This window comes from Theropithecus gelada, chromosome 15 (assembly GCF_003255815.1).
Source record: "Theropithecus gelada isolate Dixy chromosome 15, Tgel_1.0, whole genome shotgun sequence".
In the NCBI taxonomy this organism is placed as follows: domain Eukaryota; kingdom Metazoa; phylum Chordata; class Mammalia; order Primates; family Cercopithecidae; genus Theropithecus; species Theropithecus gelada.
This window is the reverse complement of record NC_037683.1, coordinates 41,018,469-41,040,474: the sequence shown is the minus strand read 5'-3', so window position 1 is coordinate 41,040,474 and position 22,006 is coordinate 41,018,469. Positions and strand designations below refer to the sequence as shown.

General features: G+C 37.2%; 1 protein-coding gene across 3 annotated transcripts in view; it reads right to left on the bottom strand.

The window, feature by feature from the left end:
- ERP44 (endoplasmic reticulum protein 44) overlaps positions 1-22,006 on the bottom strand; it is a 117,149-nt gene that overhangs the window by 18,704 nt on the left and 76,439 nt on the right. For 2 of the 3 annotated variants that reach the window (XM_025359935.1, XM_025359936.1), the window contains exons 5-10: positions 21,566-21,750; positions 20,161-20,276; positions 17,777-17,834; positions 15,905-16,021; positions 7,376-7,487; positions 6,316-6,457 (exon numbers count right to left, since the gene is read on the bottom strand). In XM_025359935.1, coding sequence (XP_025215720.1) covers positions 6,316-6,457; positions 7,376-7,487; positions 15,905-16,021; positions 17,777-17,834; positions 20,161-20,276; positions 21,566-21,750 — 730 coding nt within the window. Of the gene's footprint in view, positions 1-6,311; positions 6,458-7,375; positions 7,488-15,904; positions 16,022-17,776; positions 17,835-20,160; positions 20,277-21,565; positions 21,751-22,006 lie in introns of all 3 variants that reach the window. The other variant, XR_003115956.1, reaches the window with a different exon arrangement.

Genomic DNA, 22,006 nt, shown 5'->3' with positions numbered 1-22,006 from the left:
TGTGTTTAAAAGTGCTCTCCCAGGCTGGTGCAGTGGCTCATGTCTCTAATCCCAGTGTTTTGGAAGGCCATAAGTAGGAGGATCACTTGAGGCCAGGCCAGGAACTTGAAACCAGCCTGGAAAACAGCAAGAATCTGTCTCTACAAAAGCAAAAACAAATTAGCTGGGCATGGTGGCACATGTCTGTAATCCCACCTACTTGGGAGGCTTGAGGTGGGATTACTTGAGCCCAGGAATTTGAGGCTGCAGTGAGTTATGATTGCACCACTGCACGCCAGCCTGAGCGATAAAGCAAGATCCCGTATCAAAAAAAAAAAAAAAAAAAAAGGTTTCTCCCTTCTTCAATTTTTTGGTAGTTTTAGAAAGAATGGTCATCAGGTCCTGGGCTTTTCTTTGATGGGAGACTTTTCATTACTGATTCAATTTCTTATTTGTTATTGGTTGCTGTTGGTCTGTTCAGATTTTCTGTTTCATGATTCAGCCTTGGTAGATTGTATGTGTCTAGTATTTTCTTCTAGGTTATTAATTTGTTGACACATAATTATTCATAGTAGCCTCTTATTCTTTTGTATTTCTGTGGTATCACTTGTAATGTCTCCTCTTTCATTTCTTATTTTATTTTTTGAGCCTTCTCTCTTTTCTTCTAGATGCAAGTTTTAAAATTTTATCTTTTTAAAAAACCAACTCATAGTTTTGTTGCTCTTTTCTATTGTTTTTCTAATCTCAATTTCATTTATTTCTTCTGATCTTTATTATTTTCTTCCTTCTACTAAATTTGAGCTTGGTTTGTTCTTTTTCTAGTTCCTTGAGATACAATGTTAGGTTTGAGATCTTTCTTGTTTTCTGATGTAGGCGTTTATTGCTGTAAAACTAACTTCCTAAAACTATTTTTGCTGCTTCCCATAAGTTTTGTTTGGTATGTTGTATTTCCATTTCCATTTTTCACAAGATATTTTTAAATTTCCCTTTTAATTTCTTCTTTGCTCCACTGGTTATTCAGGAACATGTTTGATTTCCATGTATTTGTGAATTTTCCAATTTACTCCCAGTTATTGATTTCTAGCTTATACCATTGTGGTCAGAAAAGATATCTGATACAATTTTAATCTTCTTAAATTTGATAAGACTTGTTTGTGGCCTAACATATGATCTATCCTGAAGAATGTTCCATGGGCACTTGGAAGAATGTGTATCTTGCTTCAGTTGAATAGAATGTTCTATATAAGTCTGTTACGTCCATTTGAGCTAAAACTGTGGAAATCCAAACTTTCCCTATTTTTCCGTCTGGATGATGTGGCCCTTGCTGAAAGTAGGGTATTGAAGTCCCCTATTATTACTGTACTATAGTCTCCTTTCGGATCTATTAATCTTTTCTTTATATATTTTGGTGTTCCAATGTTGCATGCATATATATTTTAATTATTATATCCTCTTGCTGAATTGACCCCTTTATCATTATATAATGACCTTGTTTTACAGTTTTTGACCTAAATGCTATATAATTATAGCTACCCTGCTCTCTTTTGGTTTCCATGTCCAGAATATCTTTTTATCTCCCTTCACTTTTAGTCTACCTGTGTCCCTTATAGGTGAAGGGAATCTCTTGTAGGCAGTTTATACTTGGGTATTGGTTTTTTATCCATTCAGTCACTCTATGTCTTTTGATTGGAGAATTTAAGCCATTAACATTCAAAATAATTATTGATGGGTAAAGACTTACTACTGCCATTTTGTTAATTGTTCACTGGTTGTTTTGTAGATCCTTTGTTGTTTTCTTCCTCTCTTCTTGTCTGCCTTTGCGCTTAGGTGATTTTCTCTAGTGGTATGCTTTATTCCTTAATTTTTATCTTTTGTGTATTTACTAAAGTTTTTTTGCTTTGTGGTCACCATGAGATTTACATAAAATATAATCATAATAGGGTATTAATTTTTATTTTATTTTGTATACTTCTTCACTATGTCCTGTGCTCAAAACAGGCTATTTTAAGCTGATAAAAACTTTATTCACACACACACACACACAAACTACACTTTTACTCTACCCTCCTCACATTTTAAATTTCTGGTGTCATAATTTACATCTTTTTATACTGTGTATCCCGAAAATTATTGTAGCTATTATTATTTTAATAGTTCTGTCTTTTATCCTTCATACCAAAGCTATAAGTGATTTATATACCACAATTACAGGCTTAGAGTATTCTGAATTTGACTGTATACTTACTTTCACCATTGAGTTTTATACTTTCATGTTTTCATGTTAGTACTTACTGTCCTTTTCTTTCAGCCTGAAGAACTCCCTTTTAGCATTCCTTTTAAGACAGGTCTGATGAAACTCCCTCAGCTTTTGTTCATCTGGGAAAGTCTTTAGCTCTCTTTCATTTCTGAAGGACAGCTTTGCTAGGTATTAATATAATATTGCTGGTTGGCAGTTTTCTTCCTTAAGTACTTTTGAACATATCATCTCACTCTCTTCTGGTCTTTAAGGATTCTGCTGAGAAAACTGCTGCTAGCTGTACTGGAACTCCTTTACATGTCATTTGCTCTTCTCTTACTGCTTTCAGAATCTCTCTTTGTCCTTGATTTTCAGCAGTTTATGTGTTGGTGTAGTCTTTGAATTAAAGCTGATTGGAGTTCTTTGACCTTCCTGTACCTAGATACTTATACCTTTCCTCAGATTTGCAAAGCTTTTCTCATTTGAAATAAGTTTTCTACCCCTTTGTTTCTCCTTTCTCCTTCATTTACTCCTATAACTTGAATATTTACTCTTTTGGTGCTGTCCCATTAATTCCATAAACTTTCTTCATTCTTTTTTTCTTCTTTCACTGTATGTTTTCAAATAACCTGTATATTCAGGTTTAAATTCTTCTAATTGTTCAATTCTGTTGGCGATGCTGTTACATTTTCTTTTCATTCATTGTGTTCTTCAGCTCTAGAATTTGTTTAATTTTTAAGAAATATATAATTTCAATCTCTCTGGTAAACTTCTCATTTTGGTAACTTGTTTTCCTGATTTCATTGAATACTCAGTATTTTCTTGAAGTTCCTGGATGTTACTTTTTAAAACAATGATTTTGAATTCTTTGTCAGGCAGTTCATACATCTCCATTTCTTTGGGTCAGCTTCTGGGAGATTATTGTGCTCTTTGGGTGATGTTATGTTTATGTCTCCTTGGTTTTTCATTTCTTATTGCCTTACATTGATGTCTGGGCATTTGAAGATGTAGAGACTTATTTTAGTCTTTGACTTGCTTTGTCTGGGAAAGCCCTTCACTAGTCAGTCCATTCAGGGATTCTAGTCCAGCTGCCTGGTATGGTTCATAGGTTGGCTTGCTCTTAAGTGTCTTCACACTGGCTGGCCCGGTGCCTGGGTCACCAAGGGGGTGAGCTCGGTGCCTGGTTCCATGGAGTTAAGCCTGAAACTTGGGTCCACTGGAGTGGAGCTGTTGACTGGTTCTGTGGAATGGGCCTGCATCTAACAGGGTGGGCCTGAAGCCTGGGTCCACTAGAGCTAACCTGGCACTGGGGTGGGCCTTTGAGTCTACAGGGGCCAGCCAGGCACTGGGATGAGCCTGGTGCTTGGGTCCACTGGGATAGGCTGAGTCTATGGGAGTGGGTCTGGGTCAAGAGTCCACAGGGGACTGGCCTGGAGCCTGGGTCTGCAGAGGTAGTCCTGGAGCCTCTGTCTGTGGAGACTGGCCTAGAACCAGGGCCTACTAGGGTGAACTCGGACTCTGTGTTTACTGGAGCAAACCTAGATCTTAGGTCTTTGGAACCTGCAGTTGACCTAGTGCTGGGGCTGGTGTGGAATCAGGATCTATGGCAGCTTGTCTGGAGTATAGGATCATGGTTGCTGGCCTGGTATCTGAAGCCATTGAGGCGTGCTGAAAGCCTAGGGCTTTGGAGTCTGGCTAGAGCCTGGGACTACTTGTGTTGGCCTGGAGGCTGAGTGTGCAGGTGCTGGCCTGGAGTCAGGTCTGCAAAATCTAGCCTGGGTCCTGGGGCTTCAGGGGCCAGTCTGAAACCTGGATCCACAAGTATGTTCCTAGAACTTGGGTCCATGGAGGCTGGTCCATCACTGGAGTCTACTAGGATAAGCCTAAACCCTTGGTCTGTGGGTGCTAGCCTGATGATTAGGGCTGTGGGCAGCTGGTCTGGAGCCTGGAGTCACTGGGATTGGCCTGGTGCTGAAGTAGATCCAGAGACTGAGTCTGCTGGGCAGGCCTGGGGCTTGCAGCTTTGGAATCCAACCTGGGGCTTTGAGATCTAGCCTGGCACCATGGTGGGACTAAATGCTCGGTCCATGGGTACCAGCCTGGAGTCTGGGGCTACAGAAGCCTTTCTGGCACTGAGTTTTGCCAGGACAAGCCAAGTGTTAGGGTCTGAGGAAAAGTTTAGTGCTAACTTCCTTCTCCTTTGCCCACATGAAGGGTATCTCTCTCCATACTGTGCTGCCTGGGGTTGGGTGAGGGGTGGTGCAAGTAGTATAAAACTGTCCTTTTTAGACTCTTCAATGCATCATTTCTTTACTACACTCAGGTACTGTAATCTCTGACCTGGTTTCCTTAGCTCTTGTAAAGGTATTTTTGTGCATGGATGTATGTTCAACTTGATGTTTCTGTGTGAGAGGAACATGGAAAGTCCTTTTCTGTCATCTTGCTGATGTCCACTGAGACTAACTTTCATAATCAACTCTTGACTAGATTACTGAACAGTCACCTAGATTTTATTTTGACCCCCTCTAATCTATTCTCCAGATTGCAGCCAGAGTAATCTTTAAAAAACAATCTGATTATGTCACTCCCTGATTAAAACCTTTCATTAGCTCTTGACGGTTTTCAGGATAAAGTCAAAATTCCTTAACACAGCATGTAAGGACTTCCATGAATTAGTTCTCTTGACCTCATTCCTCAGCATTCGCCTTTCCACTTATATTCACCAACAGCGCTTGAACTTGTTCCTGCCAATGTCACCTTTCTCTAAGCCCTGTCTCCTTCTCACCTCCGGGATAAACTTCTACAAAACTTTATACCTACCTTGGGCATCAATATTGCCAGAAATCCTGGATCAGGTACTACTCTGTTGATCTCTGTCAGAGCACTTATCCCTTAATAAAACATAATTGCCTGTTAAGCTGGTTGTCCCTTTCCTCCACTTGGTTATGAGTTCTCTGAGGGCAGGGACCCAGTCTTAGTAAAAAACCTTGGTTCTTAGCACAATATCTGTCATACAGAAGAGATAGCTAAATATTTAATGAATTGATAGGTTGAATGGTATCTTTCTGAGCATAGATAAAGTAAGAACAACTAAGATTTGTTACTACTTTATGGTTTATAACATAATCATTATCTCTCATCAATTTTTACAACAATCCCGTTAGGTAGGTGGTATCATTAACCATTTTTTATATATGAAGAAACAAGAACAGAGAAGTTAAGTGACTTTCCCAAGGTAGGACTCAAATCTAGGCTTCCTAGATAATTTTAGGATTGGGAATCTTCTACCAAACAACCACATCTCCACTGAAATATTTAGAACTGAGTGGGGTAATTCATTCTGCCATAGGACTACAAATCATCCTCTAACTGTGTAATTTAATCTTTTGAGATAAAAATGGCATTTAAATGAATTTTCAAAATAAAATGTCTAATTTGAATACCTGTATTGCTTAAACTTTTCATATAAAAAAAATCTACATTTTTAACCACTGTATTTAACACCTCACAAAGCTGATAAAAATTCAGTATCTGTAGTACCTATAAGGCTTATACATATATTAATACTCTAAATATCTGAGAATTGAGTCAGAAAGCTTACCTATTCTTGGAACAGTTCATAGCTATATGCCATTAGAAATGCCTAGTAATAGCAAGATTCATAAATACTACTAATGTTCTTGCTAGGTGCAGTCACGAATGAACAGCACTATTACACAATTTCCTTTACCCTGCCCAAAGGTTATAAGCTGTTTTTCTTGATGTGCTTGGCAAAGACCAAACTCAGTGAAAAGCTAATTTCTCACAAGACAAAAATGTTCTTTGAGACTGATTCCCAAGCATTAATCATTAATCATCCAAGCATTCATTATCAATCCTAATCACTTAATGTTGGTATTTCTACAAGGGTATACCATAATGTTCATAATTATACCACACTCTATAGTGAAAAAAAAGCAGCAGTCACCCAAACCTCTCCCATCCAGTTAACAGAGTCCTACTGTTCCAACATAGGATTATTTAAAATATTCAAGCAACTATTTTAAGTTCATTTTTGAGACACATCTCAGTAATTTTTAAACAACAAAATGAATACTTACAATACATCTTTGAAGTCTCCAAACACATACATATGCCTAAAGCTGTCAATAGCGATTACAGGACAATCTGCTGGAGTTTTCTGTATGTGCAGAAGAGGATGTCTAAATTTGTCACAATCGGCATGTAAAAAGTTTATTGTACCTTTTAAAAAAAAAAGAATTTTGAGAGGTAAATTCAAATTTTCTTGATTATATTTTTATAAGATTGCAAGTTCACAAAAAGTGACATACTAAAAAAGCACCCCAACATTCTTAAGAGTAATATAGATCAGAAAAACTAAAACCTAAATATCTGACACTTAAAATAGGTAGGCTTTTAGCTCTTAGGGCACAAAGTATAACTTCTTTAGAAATCATATTGACTTAGCCCAAATTTGAAGGCTATAATGAATGTTTTACTCTCCTTAAATGGGCAATCATTTACTTTGCAGATTACCAGGTTCTAGGCAGGAAGCTCAAATTGATATATGAGCCATTCTCATGGGACCATTTTCATACCAGCCTATTCCAGCCATACTGGTTGATTTTTAGTGGAATTCAACCTGCAAGATAGTATGTGACTAAAATGGGCAGCTCTATACAGTAACTTTAGTTTATTTTGTTTTTCTTCCCCAACTACAGAGGAAAAGCTGGTGATACCTCAAATTCCATTAAATGCTTTGGAGAAATCCACAGACAACGACTCAACTTTCTTTCATTTAGAAATAAATGTTAATCAGACTGTGTAAGCTCTCTCAGTAATATCTCTGGGAATGTCCATCGGAAAAGGAGTCAGACAAGCAATGAAAGAAAGTGCCCAGAACTAATGCTCATTCATGACCCTGCTTTTCATGAACTTTGATTTTTCTCTCCAAAATAGTAATGGTTAGAAGACAAACAAAAAACACTACTTCATATTATCGCTCTACTAATGCCTCCTTACTGTCACATTTGAATGCACTAAAATAAGGTTTTAACCCAAATATGTTTATGTGATTTGAAAGTAATGGGAGGGGAGACGATGAAAGGAGAAAAAAAAGAGAGAAAGAAATGATGAAAATAAACACCTTAATCTGTCTACCTTTTTCACTTATTAATTGCCGAGCTACTTCATTCTGGAATATTTCTAAACTTTCTGTATCTTCTTTCATGTGAAAGAGTATGAGAAAAGGCAGTCCTTCTTCTGTCAATTCCTGTAGAGAGAAGCATTCAATGAGAATTATCAGGCTTCTCCATTCAGTTGTAGCTATTTTCTAGGTAGGAACAATTTTGAACCCGACCCATGTAATGTAATAGTTGTAATATCCCAGGGGGGGAACAAAGGCTCAGTGGTGTGAGTAAACATTAGCCTGAACAGAAGACTGAATTCACTCCCCTCCCCACCTCAAGCACCCAGGCGGTCAGAGGATCCACATGCCCTGCTTTGCTGCAGAAACTGATCTGCCTTAAAGGAACCACTGTCTGTCAGCCAGTATGGGATACGAGGCCTCAGGGTTAGGCTGTTGAACTCATGACATATAGAGGTGAACTATGCTGGTTCTTTACCAAGGCGTTAATTTTAGGGTAGGGTAAACATGACCAGTATTTTCAGTCTTCACAAGTAACACTGAAAATTGAGTATATCAGCAATAAATAAATATGATTTGCAAATTTTTTTGTATTCTAAGGTTGCGAAAACCATTACACTTATATATAAAACTTAACCAAAGCTGAAGTGTTTTATCCAGGGTAAAAGACAAAAACTCCATTATTTACTAATTTTCAACCAATACAATTATTAATAAATACCTGCCCCTATATATTTTTACATATCTCTTTATACACATACAAAAGCACCTTGAAAATTATAAAATGCTATTAAAATTTTTATTGTTGTAATTGGAGAATAATACAATGGGTAGTCATGATTAAATGAAATGTGATACGTAGATAGATTTAATCATTTATTCTCCCCAACAAATGCTAAGTTCTGAGTCATCAGAAAAAGTCCAGAAAGGGTCTCAAAACAAAATTATTTTCATCAACTATCCTTTTGAGCATCTCTCCATAAATTTAGGAACTGCCTCACCAGAAAGTACAAATGTCATTTAAAAAAAAAAAAAAAAACTGAAACTGGGACCTATTTTACAAGATTAAAAGTTTTCTTCTGGTTCTCATCTCCATATTTAAGCCTGTTTCACTTGTATATAAGATCAATTATTAAGCCTCTTGTTACACTTATTTTTTAAAAAACTGAGATACAATTAGCATACCATAAATTTCACCACTGTTTTTTGGAGACAGGGTCTCACTCTTGTCACCCAGGCTGGAGTACAGCCTCAACCTCCCCAGGCTCAGGTGATCCTCCCACCTCAGCCTCCCAAATAGTGAGGACTACAAACATGCATGACCATGCCCAGTTCATTTTTGTTATTTTTTGTAGAGACGGGATTTCGCCATGTTGCCCAGGTTGGTCTCAAACTCTGATTGCTCAAGCAATCTGCCTGCCTCAGCCTCCCAAAGTGCTGGAATTACAGGTATGAGGCCACACACCTAGTCCATCATTTTTAAGTGTACAATTTTGTGGTTTTAACTATACTCACAAGTTGTGCAAACATCACCACTAATTCCAGAGTTTTTTTTTTTTTTTTTTTTTTCTTGAGACGGAGTCTCACTCTGTAGCCCAAGCTGGAGTGCACTGGCGCAATCTCAGCTCACTGTAACCTCTGCTTCCCATGTTCAAGTGATTCTCCTGCCTCAGCCTCCTGAGTAGCTGGGACAACAGGCGTACACCACCATGCCCAGCTAATTTTTTTGTATTTTTAGTAGAGACGGGGTTTCACCATTTTGGCCAGGATGGTCTTGATCTCCTCACCTCATGATCTGTCCCCCTCGGCCTCCCAAAGTGCTGGGATTACAGGCATGAGCCACTGCACCCACCCTAGAACATTTTTTATCACTTCAAAAAGAAACTACATACCCATTAGTAGTGATTCCCATTTCCCCTCTCCCCACCCCCTGGCACACATTAATCTTTTAGTAAGCTGATTTTTTTTTTTCCTCATTTTTTATCTCTTGGACTCCCATTTTTTCTTCCACCATCCATTAACTGATGCTGGTCTCAATGGTTGTCTTTGGATTTCTCTGGTCTAGCCTGACAACTTCATGTAGTTCAACAGTTTCGATCACTACTTCTGATCACTTATCTGTGTCTACAAGCCCAGCTCCAGTACAGAATCCAAGCCTAGGTTTCCATCTGTCTGCTTAACATCTCCATTTCAAATTCTAAACAAGTACTTTAAATACTCAAACTACTGCCTAGTCCCCTCCTGTCTAACCTCCTTCTCCTATCTCCCCATTTTCTTTAGTACTTCTACTTCTCTCTTAGTACTTTTCTTTTCAGGATGTAGTGCCTCTTCTCTAAAGCCATCTCTCATTCCACCCCATCCCTGTCAAAGGAAAATTCTTTTTTCTAAACTCCAAGAGCATTTTATCAGTGCCCCTCATGTGGAATGGGGCATGACTTTGTGTTATATTATCTGTACATATGAAATATTAAACTGAAAACCCCTTGAAGACAATCTTACTTCATTTCTGTTTTGCTCACAATCAACATATGTCAATAAATAAACAAATGCTTCTAAATAGGTGGTAATGTATGCTGCTTAGGCTTCCAAGTTTACCTATGTCCATACAAGCATATTTTTTACCAAACAAATGTTAAAAGATTAAGGAGAAGAATAGTAAGATAACCAGATTTACAGGAAACAGCTATTTCCCCACAGATTAAATGACTGAATGGTTGGTTACAACATAACAAATCTCAAGAAGTATTAAATGTGCTGACAACCACGGGGAAGGGTGCTACCCTGTTTCATTGTTTAAGATTTTCCAGGTCTATACCTTTAAATCTGGTTTTAAAAATTATCCCTGAAAGAACTGCCAGAGCAGGCGAATAGTCATGACAAATTCTTAAATTTTCCTGGGCCTCTGAGGACTAAATGAGTGAATGCAAATTGTCTAAAAAATGTAAGTAATCCAACTAAACATAACTGAGGCCTACAGAAGTAAGAAAACCAGGGACAGGCTGGGCGCGATGGCTCACACCTGTAATCCCAGCACTTTAGGAGGCTGAGGCGAGTGGGTCACCTGAGGTCAGGAGTTCAAGACCAGCCTGACCAACATGGTGAAACCCTGTCTCTACTAAAAATATATAAATTAGTTGGGCGTGGTGGCAGGCACCTGTACTCCCAGCTACTCCTTCAAGGCTGAGGCAGGAGAATCCCTTGACCCTGGGAGGTGGAGGTTACAGTGAGCTGAGATCGCACCATTGCACGCCAGCCTGAGTGACAACAGCGAAACTCCATCTCAAAAAATAAAGGCGGGGGGGGGGGGCCTAGGACATTCATTTGATAAACTGTAAGCAGAAAGAGTCTAATCCATCCTCTCTTTCAAAACTAAGTTTAAGATCAAAATGGAAAAGACTAACAATTCAAATATAAATAAATATTTTTTAAATGTTTACTTTCTTAAAGTTTGATTTAAAGTACCTCAAACATTCTGCTTTACAATTGCTTGTCTTAACTATTCTATTAATAAATTCTAAGTTGTTTTTTGGTTTTTTTTTTTTAAATAAGTATGAATGTGCATTAAAAAGCAGAGGGAGCTTAAATCCCAATCTCTTCTAGGCTGCTGGTACTATAAAACTATGACACACCACTGACACCTTGTGGCCAAACACTCAAATTGTAGGAGCAGCATTTTGAATTCCGTGAAATGTCTTACAGTCCACTTTAAAATGCTATTAATGATAGGAAAGAGATGGAAGCAAGACAAGATTATGTGTGCTACATCCAATCTATATATCCAGTATATAGAGAAATGAGAAAGATGCTATTTGATCCAAACATTTGAATTCCTGTACCTAAGCATTTAGTGTGTCATGGGGGGTAATGACACATGATTAAAGATTGAAAGACACCCAATCTGAGCATATTTATTCAAACCATCTCAAAAAACTACAATGACTTAAGATGCGTCTTAACAATATGAATTACTCAAAATCCAGGAAAATACTACTTTGAGAAGAAGGTTCAAAAATAACACTGAAAGAAGCAACAGAACATTACCGAACAAAAAAATACTCTGGTCACTAAGAATGGCCTCCAAGTGCCAAGCTGCGACACAGAAATAAAAGTTGAGTATCTCTTACTCAAAATGCCTGGGATCGGAAGTGTTTTGGATTTTGAAATATTTGCATTATTGTTAACGCTTCAGCATCCCTAATCTAAAAATATAAAGTGCTCCAAGAGTGTCATGGAGGTACTCAAAAAATTTTGGAATTTGGAGCATTTCAGATTTCAGATTTTCAAATTAGGAATACTCTCTGAAATTCTAAAAAACTAGGGAAAAGGAAGTAGAATCAAAGAATTGCAGGAACAAAAGAAACCAGAAAACTTGGTAAAGCAACTTCTTTAAACCAAAAAAAGAGACTTTGCAAGAAAAGGCTTGTGTTAGAATTTTCACTCAAAAGTCTTCTATAATTCAAAATTCCAAAATATTTTATAATATGGCATTGCATTAAGATAATAACCAGTGCAATAGAGCCTGATAAGTTTATGATATTTAAGCTTGCAGGATTAAAAATATATTAATCACATTTCATGAGAAACCATTTTTAGAACTTTGATTTGAGAAATAGCTATTATAAACAAGTAGGATGTCCCAGTGGAGTATTCTTACATGTTAAACTGGATCCTGGCAGCACTAATCCTCTTTCTATGAAACACTCAGCAAAGAGCCAATGTAAGATGATTTAGGCTTGCAATGATCTGTCCAAGCAGACACACCGAGAATCTCATACAAACATTCATACATTTTATTTGAAATTGCTACAAACTTAATAAGAATTAAATATTATTTTATGGTGGAAAAGGTACACCAAAAATGTACCATGCTGACATAAAAATACTTATTTTTATGTACTAAAATGCAAAGGCAACATTTAAATCAGGTAAAAAAAAAATCTTATAACTAGTTTTTAAATGCTGTTGGCATAGACTTCTGCTTCCAGAAAGATGAAGTAGACACTTTTCTCTATTTCTCCTAGGAAGTTCAGCTAAAAATCCTGGACATTATATAAACAAACATAAGGCCCTGAAAAGCGAATAAAACAAAGCAGACTGGCTAAGGACTTAAGGACCTAAGAAATGGCACTCAGTTCCTTGAGTTTTCTTTTTGCCTTATACATCTCAGTCTAAGTGTTGGAAATGCCAATGGACACAGATCAGAAATACCCCAAGAATGCATTCTCAAGACGAAGAGGGGGCAAAGAGCATTCTGGTTTGCTCACAATGGCCAGTCCCAAAAGTTAAGTGTTGCTCTCTCTTCCCCAAGAAAGGGGGAAAGAGATACTAAGATCTAAGAGCTGGAAGCCTCTGGAAAGACTCAGGGAGAGTTTCAGGGAATCTTAGAGAGTTCACATATATTATCTCCAAATCTTAAAGCACTTACCAATATACATACACCTTAGTAACAGAAAGCATCAAATCTGAGATTATATTCTTCCTTTAGAACTCCAGGTTTTGTTGTATTACAATTAGGTTAAGCTACAGTGCTAAAAATTACATTCTGAAGTAATAATGGATGTACTTTGGACTAATCTTACTACTGGGAAAATTAGAAAAACCAGGGTAATAATAATAAGAATAAACCACCTTTTTGAAAGCATCCAAAAGTTAAAAAAAAAAAAAAAAAAAAAAAGGAAAGAATTATGGGCCAAGACTGGAATAGAAGGAAACCCAGAACATTAAGCATTGCATTTGAAGCTGCTTTTCTTCTAGGACCATCTGTCTTTCCAGAAAAGGCAACTGATAGTGCTCAATCCCACTGATCATCAGGGAAATACAAATTAAAACCACAATGAAACTCTACTACACATACACCAAAATAGATTAAAAATGTAAATAGCTGATACAAATGTGGGTAAGGATGTGGAGCAATGTGAACTTTGATACACTACTGGTAGGAATGTAAACTGCTAAAACCACTTTGGAAAAACTGGTTATCATACACTGAAATTAAATATATATATGCCCTATGACTTGGCAATTCTATTCATAGGTATATATATCCAGTAGAAATCTGTGCATATATTCACCAAAAGACATAATAAGAATGTTCATAGCAGCATTATTCACAGTAGTCAAAATCTGGAAGCAGTCTAAATGTCCACCAATAGTAGAATGGATACATTGTGTTATATTTATATAGGGAATTATATTCAGCATGAAAATGAATGAACTACAGCTTCATGCAATATGAATGAATTCCATAAATATAAAGTTGAGTGAAAGAAGCCAGACACAAAAGACATGATTCTATTTTAGGTTCAAAAACAGGAAAAACTTCCTATAGTCCTATTCAAAATAAGTGGTGATTATGAAGATGGTAAATGGGGGTAATGATTGAGAAGGAAGACAAGGGGTTTGGAAATATTTTATTTCTTGACTTAGCTCAGGGATTGACAAATTATAGCCATGGGTCAAATCTGACTCGTTGCCTGATTCTGTTAGGTCCATAAGCTATAACTGGTCTTTAACTGTTTGGTTTGGTTTTTTTTTTTTTTTTTGAGACGGAGTCTCGCTGTGTCGCCCAGGCTGGAGTGCAGTGGCCGGATCCCAGCTCACTGCAACCTCTGCCTCCCAGATTCAAGTGATTCTCCTGCCTCAGCCTCCCAAGTAGCTGGGATTACAGGCGCCTGCCACTATGGCCGGCTAACTTTGCATTTTTAGTAGAGATGGGGTTTCACCATGTTAGTTAGCCAGGCTGGTCTCGAACTCCTGACCTCAGGTGACCCACCCACCTTGGCTTCCCAAAGTGCTGGGATTACAGGCATGAGCCATGGCACAGGGCCCTCCCTGGTCTTTATATTTTTAAATAATTGGGGAAAATTTTAAAAATATTTCATGGCATGTGAAAAGTATGTGTCCAGAAATAAAGGTTTATTGAAACACAGCCACACACATTTGTTTACGTATTGTCTAAGGTTACTTTTGTGCTACAACCGAAAAGTTGAGTAGCTGCCACAGAGATTATATGAACTGCAAAGCCTAACATACTTATTACCTGACTCTTTGTTGAAAAAAATTGTCTACCCTCTCTCTTAGTTTGAGCTGCTATATTAAAGTACCATAAACTGGGTGGCTTGCAAATTAACAGAAATTCATTTCTTATCATTCTGGAGGCCGGAAATCGAAAATCAGGGTGCCAGCATGGTCAGTTCTAGTGAGAGCTGTCTTCTAGGTTGCAGACTGCCTACTTCTCATTGTATCCTCACATGGCAGAAAGACAGCTACATAACTCTCTGAGGTCTCTTTTATGAGGTCACAATCCCGTTCATGAGGACTCCATCTCATGAATGGAGGATTCATTCCCTAATACTATCACATTGGGGATTAGGATTTCAACATATGAATATTAGGACACACAAATATTTGTTCCATACCACTGTAAGTAGTGATTATATGGGTATGTTTACTCTGTGATAATTTTGGGGGACCAGATATTTAAACTGTGATTTATACACTTACAATTCTTTGAAGTGTATATGCATACACAAAGTTTTTAAAAACTGTACCTAATACAAAGTTTGTAAAAACTTGCATTCTTAGGCCATTGATTTTAAAAACAAAAGACTTGGAATGAAAGATATGTCTTACATAAAGTAAAGAAAGGACAGAGGTCCTTACAGACATAACTCTTTGTACTTGTTCCTCCAGCCTCTTAGGTTTTGAAGTTTTGTTTTGGTGGGAGTTGAAAGAATTTTGATGGACTTGATTTCAGATGCATGGGATGACTGAGGTCAGTTACATGATCACTGCTAACTGCTTTCATTATTTATAATGAAAAAGACAACATTAACTGCTTTACAAAAAACAGAAGAATCTTTTAATGGCAAAGGATTATTCATTATACAGAAATAATTGTAACTAAAATCTGCAAAGCACTGCTCCTAAAGCAGCAGTCCCCAACCTTTTTGGCACCAGGGCCCAGTTTCATGGAAGACAATTTTTCCACTGATCGGGGTGGGGGATGATGATTTCGGGATGAAACTGTTCCACCTCAGATCATTAGGCATTAGTTAGATTCTCATAAGGAGAATGCAACCTAGATCCCTCACATGCACAGTTCACAACAGGGTTCACATTCGTATGAGAATCTAATGCTGCCGCTGATCTGACAGGAGGCAGAGCTCAGGCTGTAATGCTCTCTCCCTGGGCAGCCCTCTTCCTAGCAGGCCATGGCTGCGGACCCTTGTTCTAAAGGACATCCACCCAAACAGGGATCCTCAACCAACAGATGGGCATCAGAATCACCTGAAAGGCATTTTCAAACTCATTTTCAAGGTTATGGTGAACTACTACTCTTACTGGAAATGTAATAGAGGGGTTCTGGGACAGCAAAGGTGAAGAATCACTGGCTTATATTACAGAAACAGCTATGATATAGTTATGTTCACTATATGATTCTTACAACTGATAACTCTGTTAACATAGTAAGACAGGTGGAGGAAGCTTGTGGTTTCAGACATTTGAATTTAAAGTAACAATACACAGTAGAAAGCCCATACCTCTCCATTTTCAAATGTTATTTCTCGGACAAGGGGAACACATTTATCTTGAATCCAATTGTAAGTCACATCAAAATTTGTCATAGCTCCCAAGTACACCATATCCGGAGCAGAATGCTATTACAAGACAGAAAAAAAAAAAAAAAAATTAAATCTAAACTGTGCTGGCAAAAGTATATTCTTTTTTTTTTTTTTTTTAAAGCAAAGTCTCACTCTGTCACCCACGCTGGAGTACCGTGACATGATCATGGCTCACTGCAGCCTTGACTTCCTGGGCTCAAGCAATTCTCCTACCTCAGCCTCCAGAGTAGCTGGGACTACAGGTGCGTGCCACCATGCCAAGCTAATTATTTTATTTTATTCAGAGATGTGGTCTTGTTCTGTTGCCCAGGCTAAAAAGTACATTGTTAAATCCATCCATGAACCCAGAAAATCTACCGGTGTTACAAAAGAAACATAAATCATGGAACTTCCAAGAAAGAGGGCCACGGGTGGTAAAAAGCAGGTAATTCTGTGATTACCAGTGAGCTAATAATCTAACCTGTGACACTCAAGCCTATTGCTTTTTCTTGGATTTAGGTCAATTAACTCTTTTTCAGTATCCTCACCAGAGGCAGAAAGGCATTGTGAAAAGAAGAATTCTCCAAATGAATTAATTTAGCTATTCCTTAGAGCTGAAAATTTTAGAAATTACTTCTTTTAGAAGAAAATATGGATAGTGAAAAAGCCTTGAAAAATACAAGATGCTATATGGATGTAAGGCAAGACTATTTCATTTTATTACCTCCATATCTGTTTCCACATTAACTCAAAGTCAATTATCTATGAAGTGTCTAAAATGATAAAAATAATAGCTAATATTAATCGATAAACTTACTGTGTCTAGGCATGATTGTGAACATTTTATATGTGTTGATTCATTTAATCCTCCCAACATCCCTATAAAGCAAGTACTGTTATTATCATCCCATTTTTACTAATTAAGAAACTGAAGCATGGGGAAGCGAAGAAACTTTCCCAGAGTAACATACCTAAGAAGGTGGCACATTTGACATTCAAACCCAGTCTGACACCACCAGAGCCCATGCTCTGAACAACCACACTACCACTGGGAGATATGTACTGCATTCTGATAATCTAGAGATGATGATACTAAGTAAGCTACTCAAAGAAATGTACTTGCAAAAAACATAAGCAAACACCTATGTGAATTTAAAATAGAAACTTTCTAAGCAAGAAATTCATTTATCTGCACAAAAATTTAAAATCTCAGTGTAAAAACACTGTAAACAACATTAAAATGAAAACTACAAATTGAAAAAATATCCATAAATTTCCTTTTTTTTTTTTTGGTGAATTTGGGATAACACATGCTATGATTTTTGCCTCTTAGTTATGGCTACCATCACCTGGTAGGGCCTAAGCAGCTACTTAAAACTTCTTACCCTACAGGTTAAAAACAACCTAGCTGCTCCTTATTACCTGGCAGGTACTGAGTAAATTTATACCCCAGGAGATTTGGGAGTTTGGCTAGTACAATACTAGCCAAATACAACAGGTAGAAATGACAATCACAGGCAACTGTAGCATTTTAAAAATTTGGCTCCCAGACTGAATGCCAGAGAGGTAGAAAAGGCCTGAGAGTCAGGGGATCCCTAAGGCCAGCTCTGCTACTCTAATGCCTGTGTGACTTTAGGCTTCTGTGGTCCCATCTTCGTTTTGAAGGGTTTAGATCAGCACAAGATGATGCTTCAAAGTTCCTTTCAATTCTAAAGTTCTAGGATTCTATGAACATTAACACATATAAAACTACATTTTATACAGGTATTTAAATTATATCTTATCATGCAACATTAAGAAATAGCAACTTACCCCTGGTGGTTTGTAGATTATGTTGTCTCCACTATATCTTTCCGGTTTTGAAACATCCCTATAGGAAGGGAGAAGCAGTAATAAACCTGAATGACAGGATTCTGCAATGTAGGAATTACAGACTTGAAATACATACTTATCCATCATAGTCCCTATTAAAAGACTATGCAATACCAAGAAAAGCATACATTTAAAGAAAACATTTAATATGAGGCAGACTTTTTAAAGGAAAATTTTAGTTGTTTTTGTGTTTTGTATAAGTTTAGATTGGGAGTTTTAGCACTAAAAGGTTGTTTTTGACCCCAGACTGTTTTCTAGCAACTAGGGATCAATGTCATTGGTTTGGTCACAAGGACTGAAAAAAACAAAAAAAAACAAAAAAAAAACCCCGAAATAACCCACATCACTAAAATATAGTTCCATAAATAAGTAATTTTTTATTTGTCCATTGTTGTTTCCTGAACCTAGTACAGTATCTGGCACATAAAAGTTGTTCAATAAAAATATGTAGAGTGAATACTATAACAAATTACTTTTGTAATCAATTATTTTTAGATTAATTGAATATTGATTTATCTCTAGTTTCTAATTACAGTAGTCCAGGAGATAGGGGGAAGGGGTGCTAACCTAGATTGATAACAGTGAGAACAGAAAAAATGTGTTCCATTAATTAATTAATTCAATAACTATTTACTACGTGCTTCCTTTATACCAGCTATGCCTTGACATTGGGTAAACAGGAGTGAACAAAACTAACAAAACTCTCTCTCTCTCATGGAGTTTACATTTTGGTGAGTAGAGATAGACTAACAAGTAGATATATTTATCTTTGGTGGTTACAAAAAAATGCTATGAAGAAAATAAGTGGAATAAGTAGATAAAGAATGACAAATTAAATGATGGTAGTGCTCCTTTATATAAAGTTATCAGGCAAAGACTTTCTGATGAGATGACATCTGGGAGGAGCACTTTCAGATACAGGCTCTGCTGCAGAAGTGTGCTTGCAGCATTTAATGAATACGGGTTGGGCACAGTGGCTCATGCCTATAATCCCAGCGCTTTTGGAGGTGGAGGCAGGAGGATCACTTGAGGCCAGGAGTTCAAGACCATCCTGGGCAACATGTGAGACCTCGTCGCTTAAAAAACAAAAAACAAAAAACTAATAATGCACACAATAAAACATACAAACAAAATCTTACAAAAGCATTAAAGCAAGGACAAACAATAAAGGTCAAAAAATGAAGAGGATATATTGTGCCAGACATCCAAGCTCCACTCAAGATAGCTACTACAATTGAGCCTAACAGTCATGAGCCAATGAAAAGAAATAATACTGCATGGAAGTCAAAGGATGGTTGAGATAACCTCCAATGAGGGGAGAGGGTCAAGAACAGAACCACAAAAATGATTCCATCTTGAGAAAAAGAAAAAAAAAAGGAGATAAAGTCAGAGAATTCAGACAGGTAGGGGCCAAACCAGGGGGATTCAATGTAAGTGTTGACACAGCAGAAAAAGAAAAAGGTAGTTGAACATCACACCCTTCAGAGGAATTGAAAAGGATTAAGATGTTTAAAAGACCACTCAATCTGGTAATTAAGAAGTCGTTTTGTGAATTTGTAGAGACAAGTTTCATTAGAGCAATGGAGGTGAAAGTTAGCTTCCAAAAGGTTAAGTTTTTTACTGGCTAGAATTTGAGAAAATCAAGGTAGCCAGGCATAAACTATTCTTTGAAAAAAAAAAAAAAAGAATAAAAAGAAAGATGACATTATAGCTTAAGAGAAGAGGCAGGTCAGGAAAGAAAGAAGCATGTTTTCAGAAAAGGAAAGCAGTTCTTGAAAAGGGTCAGGTTGAAAACACAAGAAAGCAGGAACAACTGGTGGATCAAAGCCCCAGAGGAGTTTGAAAGGACAGTTACAAGGATACCAGAGAACAGGTTAGCCTTAGAAAGAATTGTTCCTCTGAGACAGGGAAGATATAAGAAAAGGTGGTGGAGAGATGGAGACGAATGAAGACGATAAAACTCATGCTTCTTAACAAGAAAGACAGTGTGTTGTTTCACTGTGGTAACCCCACAGATTAGCATTTTGTCTAACATAGGATAAGAGTTAGTAAATGAGTTCAATAAAAGCATGAATGAGTTAATTGTTAACTTGTCCATTTTTTCCTGCTTGCCCACATTCTGAAACAGATAATACTATAGAAAGAAAAACAGAGTTTTAAAACCTTAAAAAGAATTCAGAGACAGGCATAAAGACTGTTTGGTGATTTTAAAAGGACTGAGATCATTTTTGGAGAGATCACCTTCAGAAAATGACCAAATACAATAGGAATTTAACATGGCAGCCAAACCAACCCACTAACACACTTTTAAATAAGATACTTACCCAAATGCAGAAAGAAAGGCACAGTCATCATGCAAAATATTCGCTACTCGTTCAAAAACTCTATAGTTGTCCGAGTCCTTTTGCTCAAAATATCCAATGATATTTCTTTTGCTGCGCTGTAAAATAAAGTATGTAATTATTTTGCAAACACACATAGTTTTATAAACATGTTATTTCATTTACCCCTTATCTTAGTCTAGTTATTGTTCAAATGAAGTATGACTATAAATGCATATTTAGTTTTTAACACCTAGTCCAAAACTATTAAAGATTACATTGGGTTGAAAACAATCTTAACTATAATAAATATAATCATAAACATTTCCTTCTAGCATTTAAAATTTTTAAGAAATAGGTAACTATTTGATCAGTGACAATCTTTTCCTAAGTAAGGGGACTAATTCTAAAATGTGTTAAAACAATGTATCAATCATAACTTGTGACTGTTGGAGAGACTCCTCCATGGCTCTCTCACACTCCTACCCATCTTACTGGGTCTACCAAAAAATGCAAGACTCTGACTACTCTTTATCCAGGCCATTTCTCAGAGTTGTGCTTGCAGCGAGCAACACTGATACGAGGGAATGCCTCCAGCCAGGACAAATGCAGGGTTACTGCTTGCTCTGAAATAGTGAGTTCCCCAAGCCCAGTGTCCCTCTCCTGTGACATAACCCACTGCATGTGCAGGTATCCATCTGGGGAGTCCTCTGTATTGCCTCCATAGGATTTGGAGGGCAAGGAAACAAATGCAAACATGCTCACACTACTTGCTGTGATGTGAGCAATAAATTCCTTTGTCTCTGACCCAGCAGTCTTGTGTCTTCTAACAGAATCCATGAAATGGTAATTGGTTAGCTTAGCTTGCAAGTAGGGTAAAATCAAATCTCAAACCTGACAGTGATGATTGGTGATTGTGATAGAGCCCAAACTCAATTGTTTTTGCTTTTGTTGTTGTTGTCTTTAAAACACTACCCAGTGTACAAAGAAAGGGGTGTGCCAAACTTATCGTTAAGCAGAGGCTATTTTAGAGGACATTAAAACTCATAAAAAGAGCTCACACAAGGGCAATTAGAGCAGACACCCTGAAGGTCTCCACAAGAAAAATACAGAAGCTCTGGTTGTATATACTTGACTTTAACTTCCATTTCTTTATAATTGAGGCTTTCATATGTGCTCAATTCACATTAGTACAGCTTTACTGTATGCTGTATCTTTCATCCAGAAGTTCAGTATAACGTAAGTATTTCCCTTGAGATTAATTCAAAAAAATTCAACTCATTAAGTATATGTATGTCAAATCCACTGCAATAAACTATAGGAGAATGTCCAGATTTTTTGTTTGCATTAGAATTTGTTTACATTAATCAGGGAATGTTCATTTAATCTAGCAAAAGTTACAACTTACATCAAGAGTGGTGATTTCTGCTAAGTCCCGAATTTCTTGAATGGGGTTACTTTTTTGTTGCCTGATGTAATCTGCCAGTGCTTTCACTGATCGTTGACCCCTGTATTCTCTCTTCATCATCATCCCATTACGAAACAATTTGAGGGTTGGGTATTTGCTTATCCTGTATCTCTGGGCTATGTCAGCTAAAAGAATGAAAAAAAAATTATTTACCCTCATATGTAGTCAGGGTGAGCCCATCAGCCTAATGGTCAAAAATCTTACAATTGCTTAGTGAGAACTTTTTGGTTCAAGTTATTATTTTTCAGTGAGAGAGGAAAAAATAGTAATAATCAGGACTTGAGTTTACACTAGTTAAGAGACCAGGTTCTGGACTGGGTTTAAATCCTAATTTGTGACTTACTGGCCATGTGAACTTGTAAAATGCATAAACTCTCCATG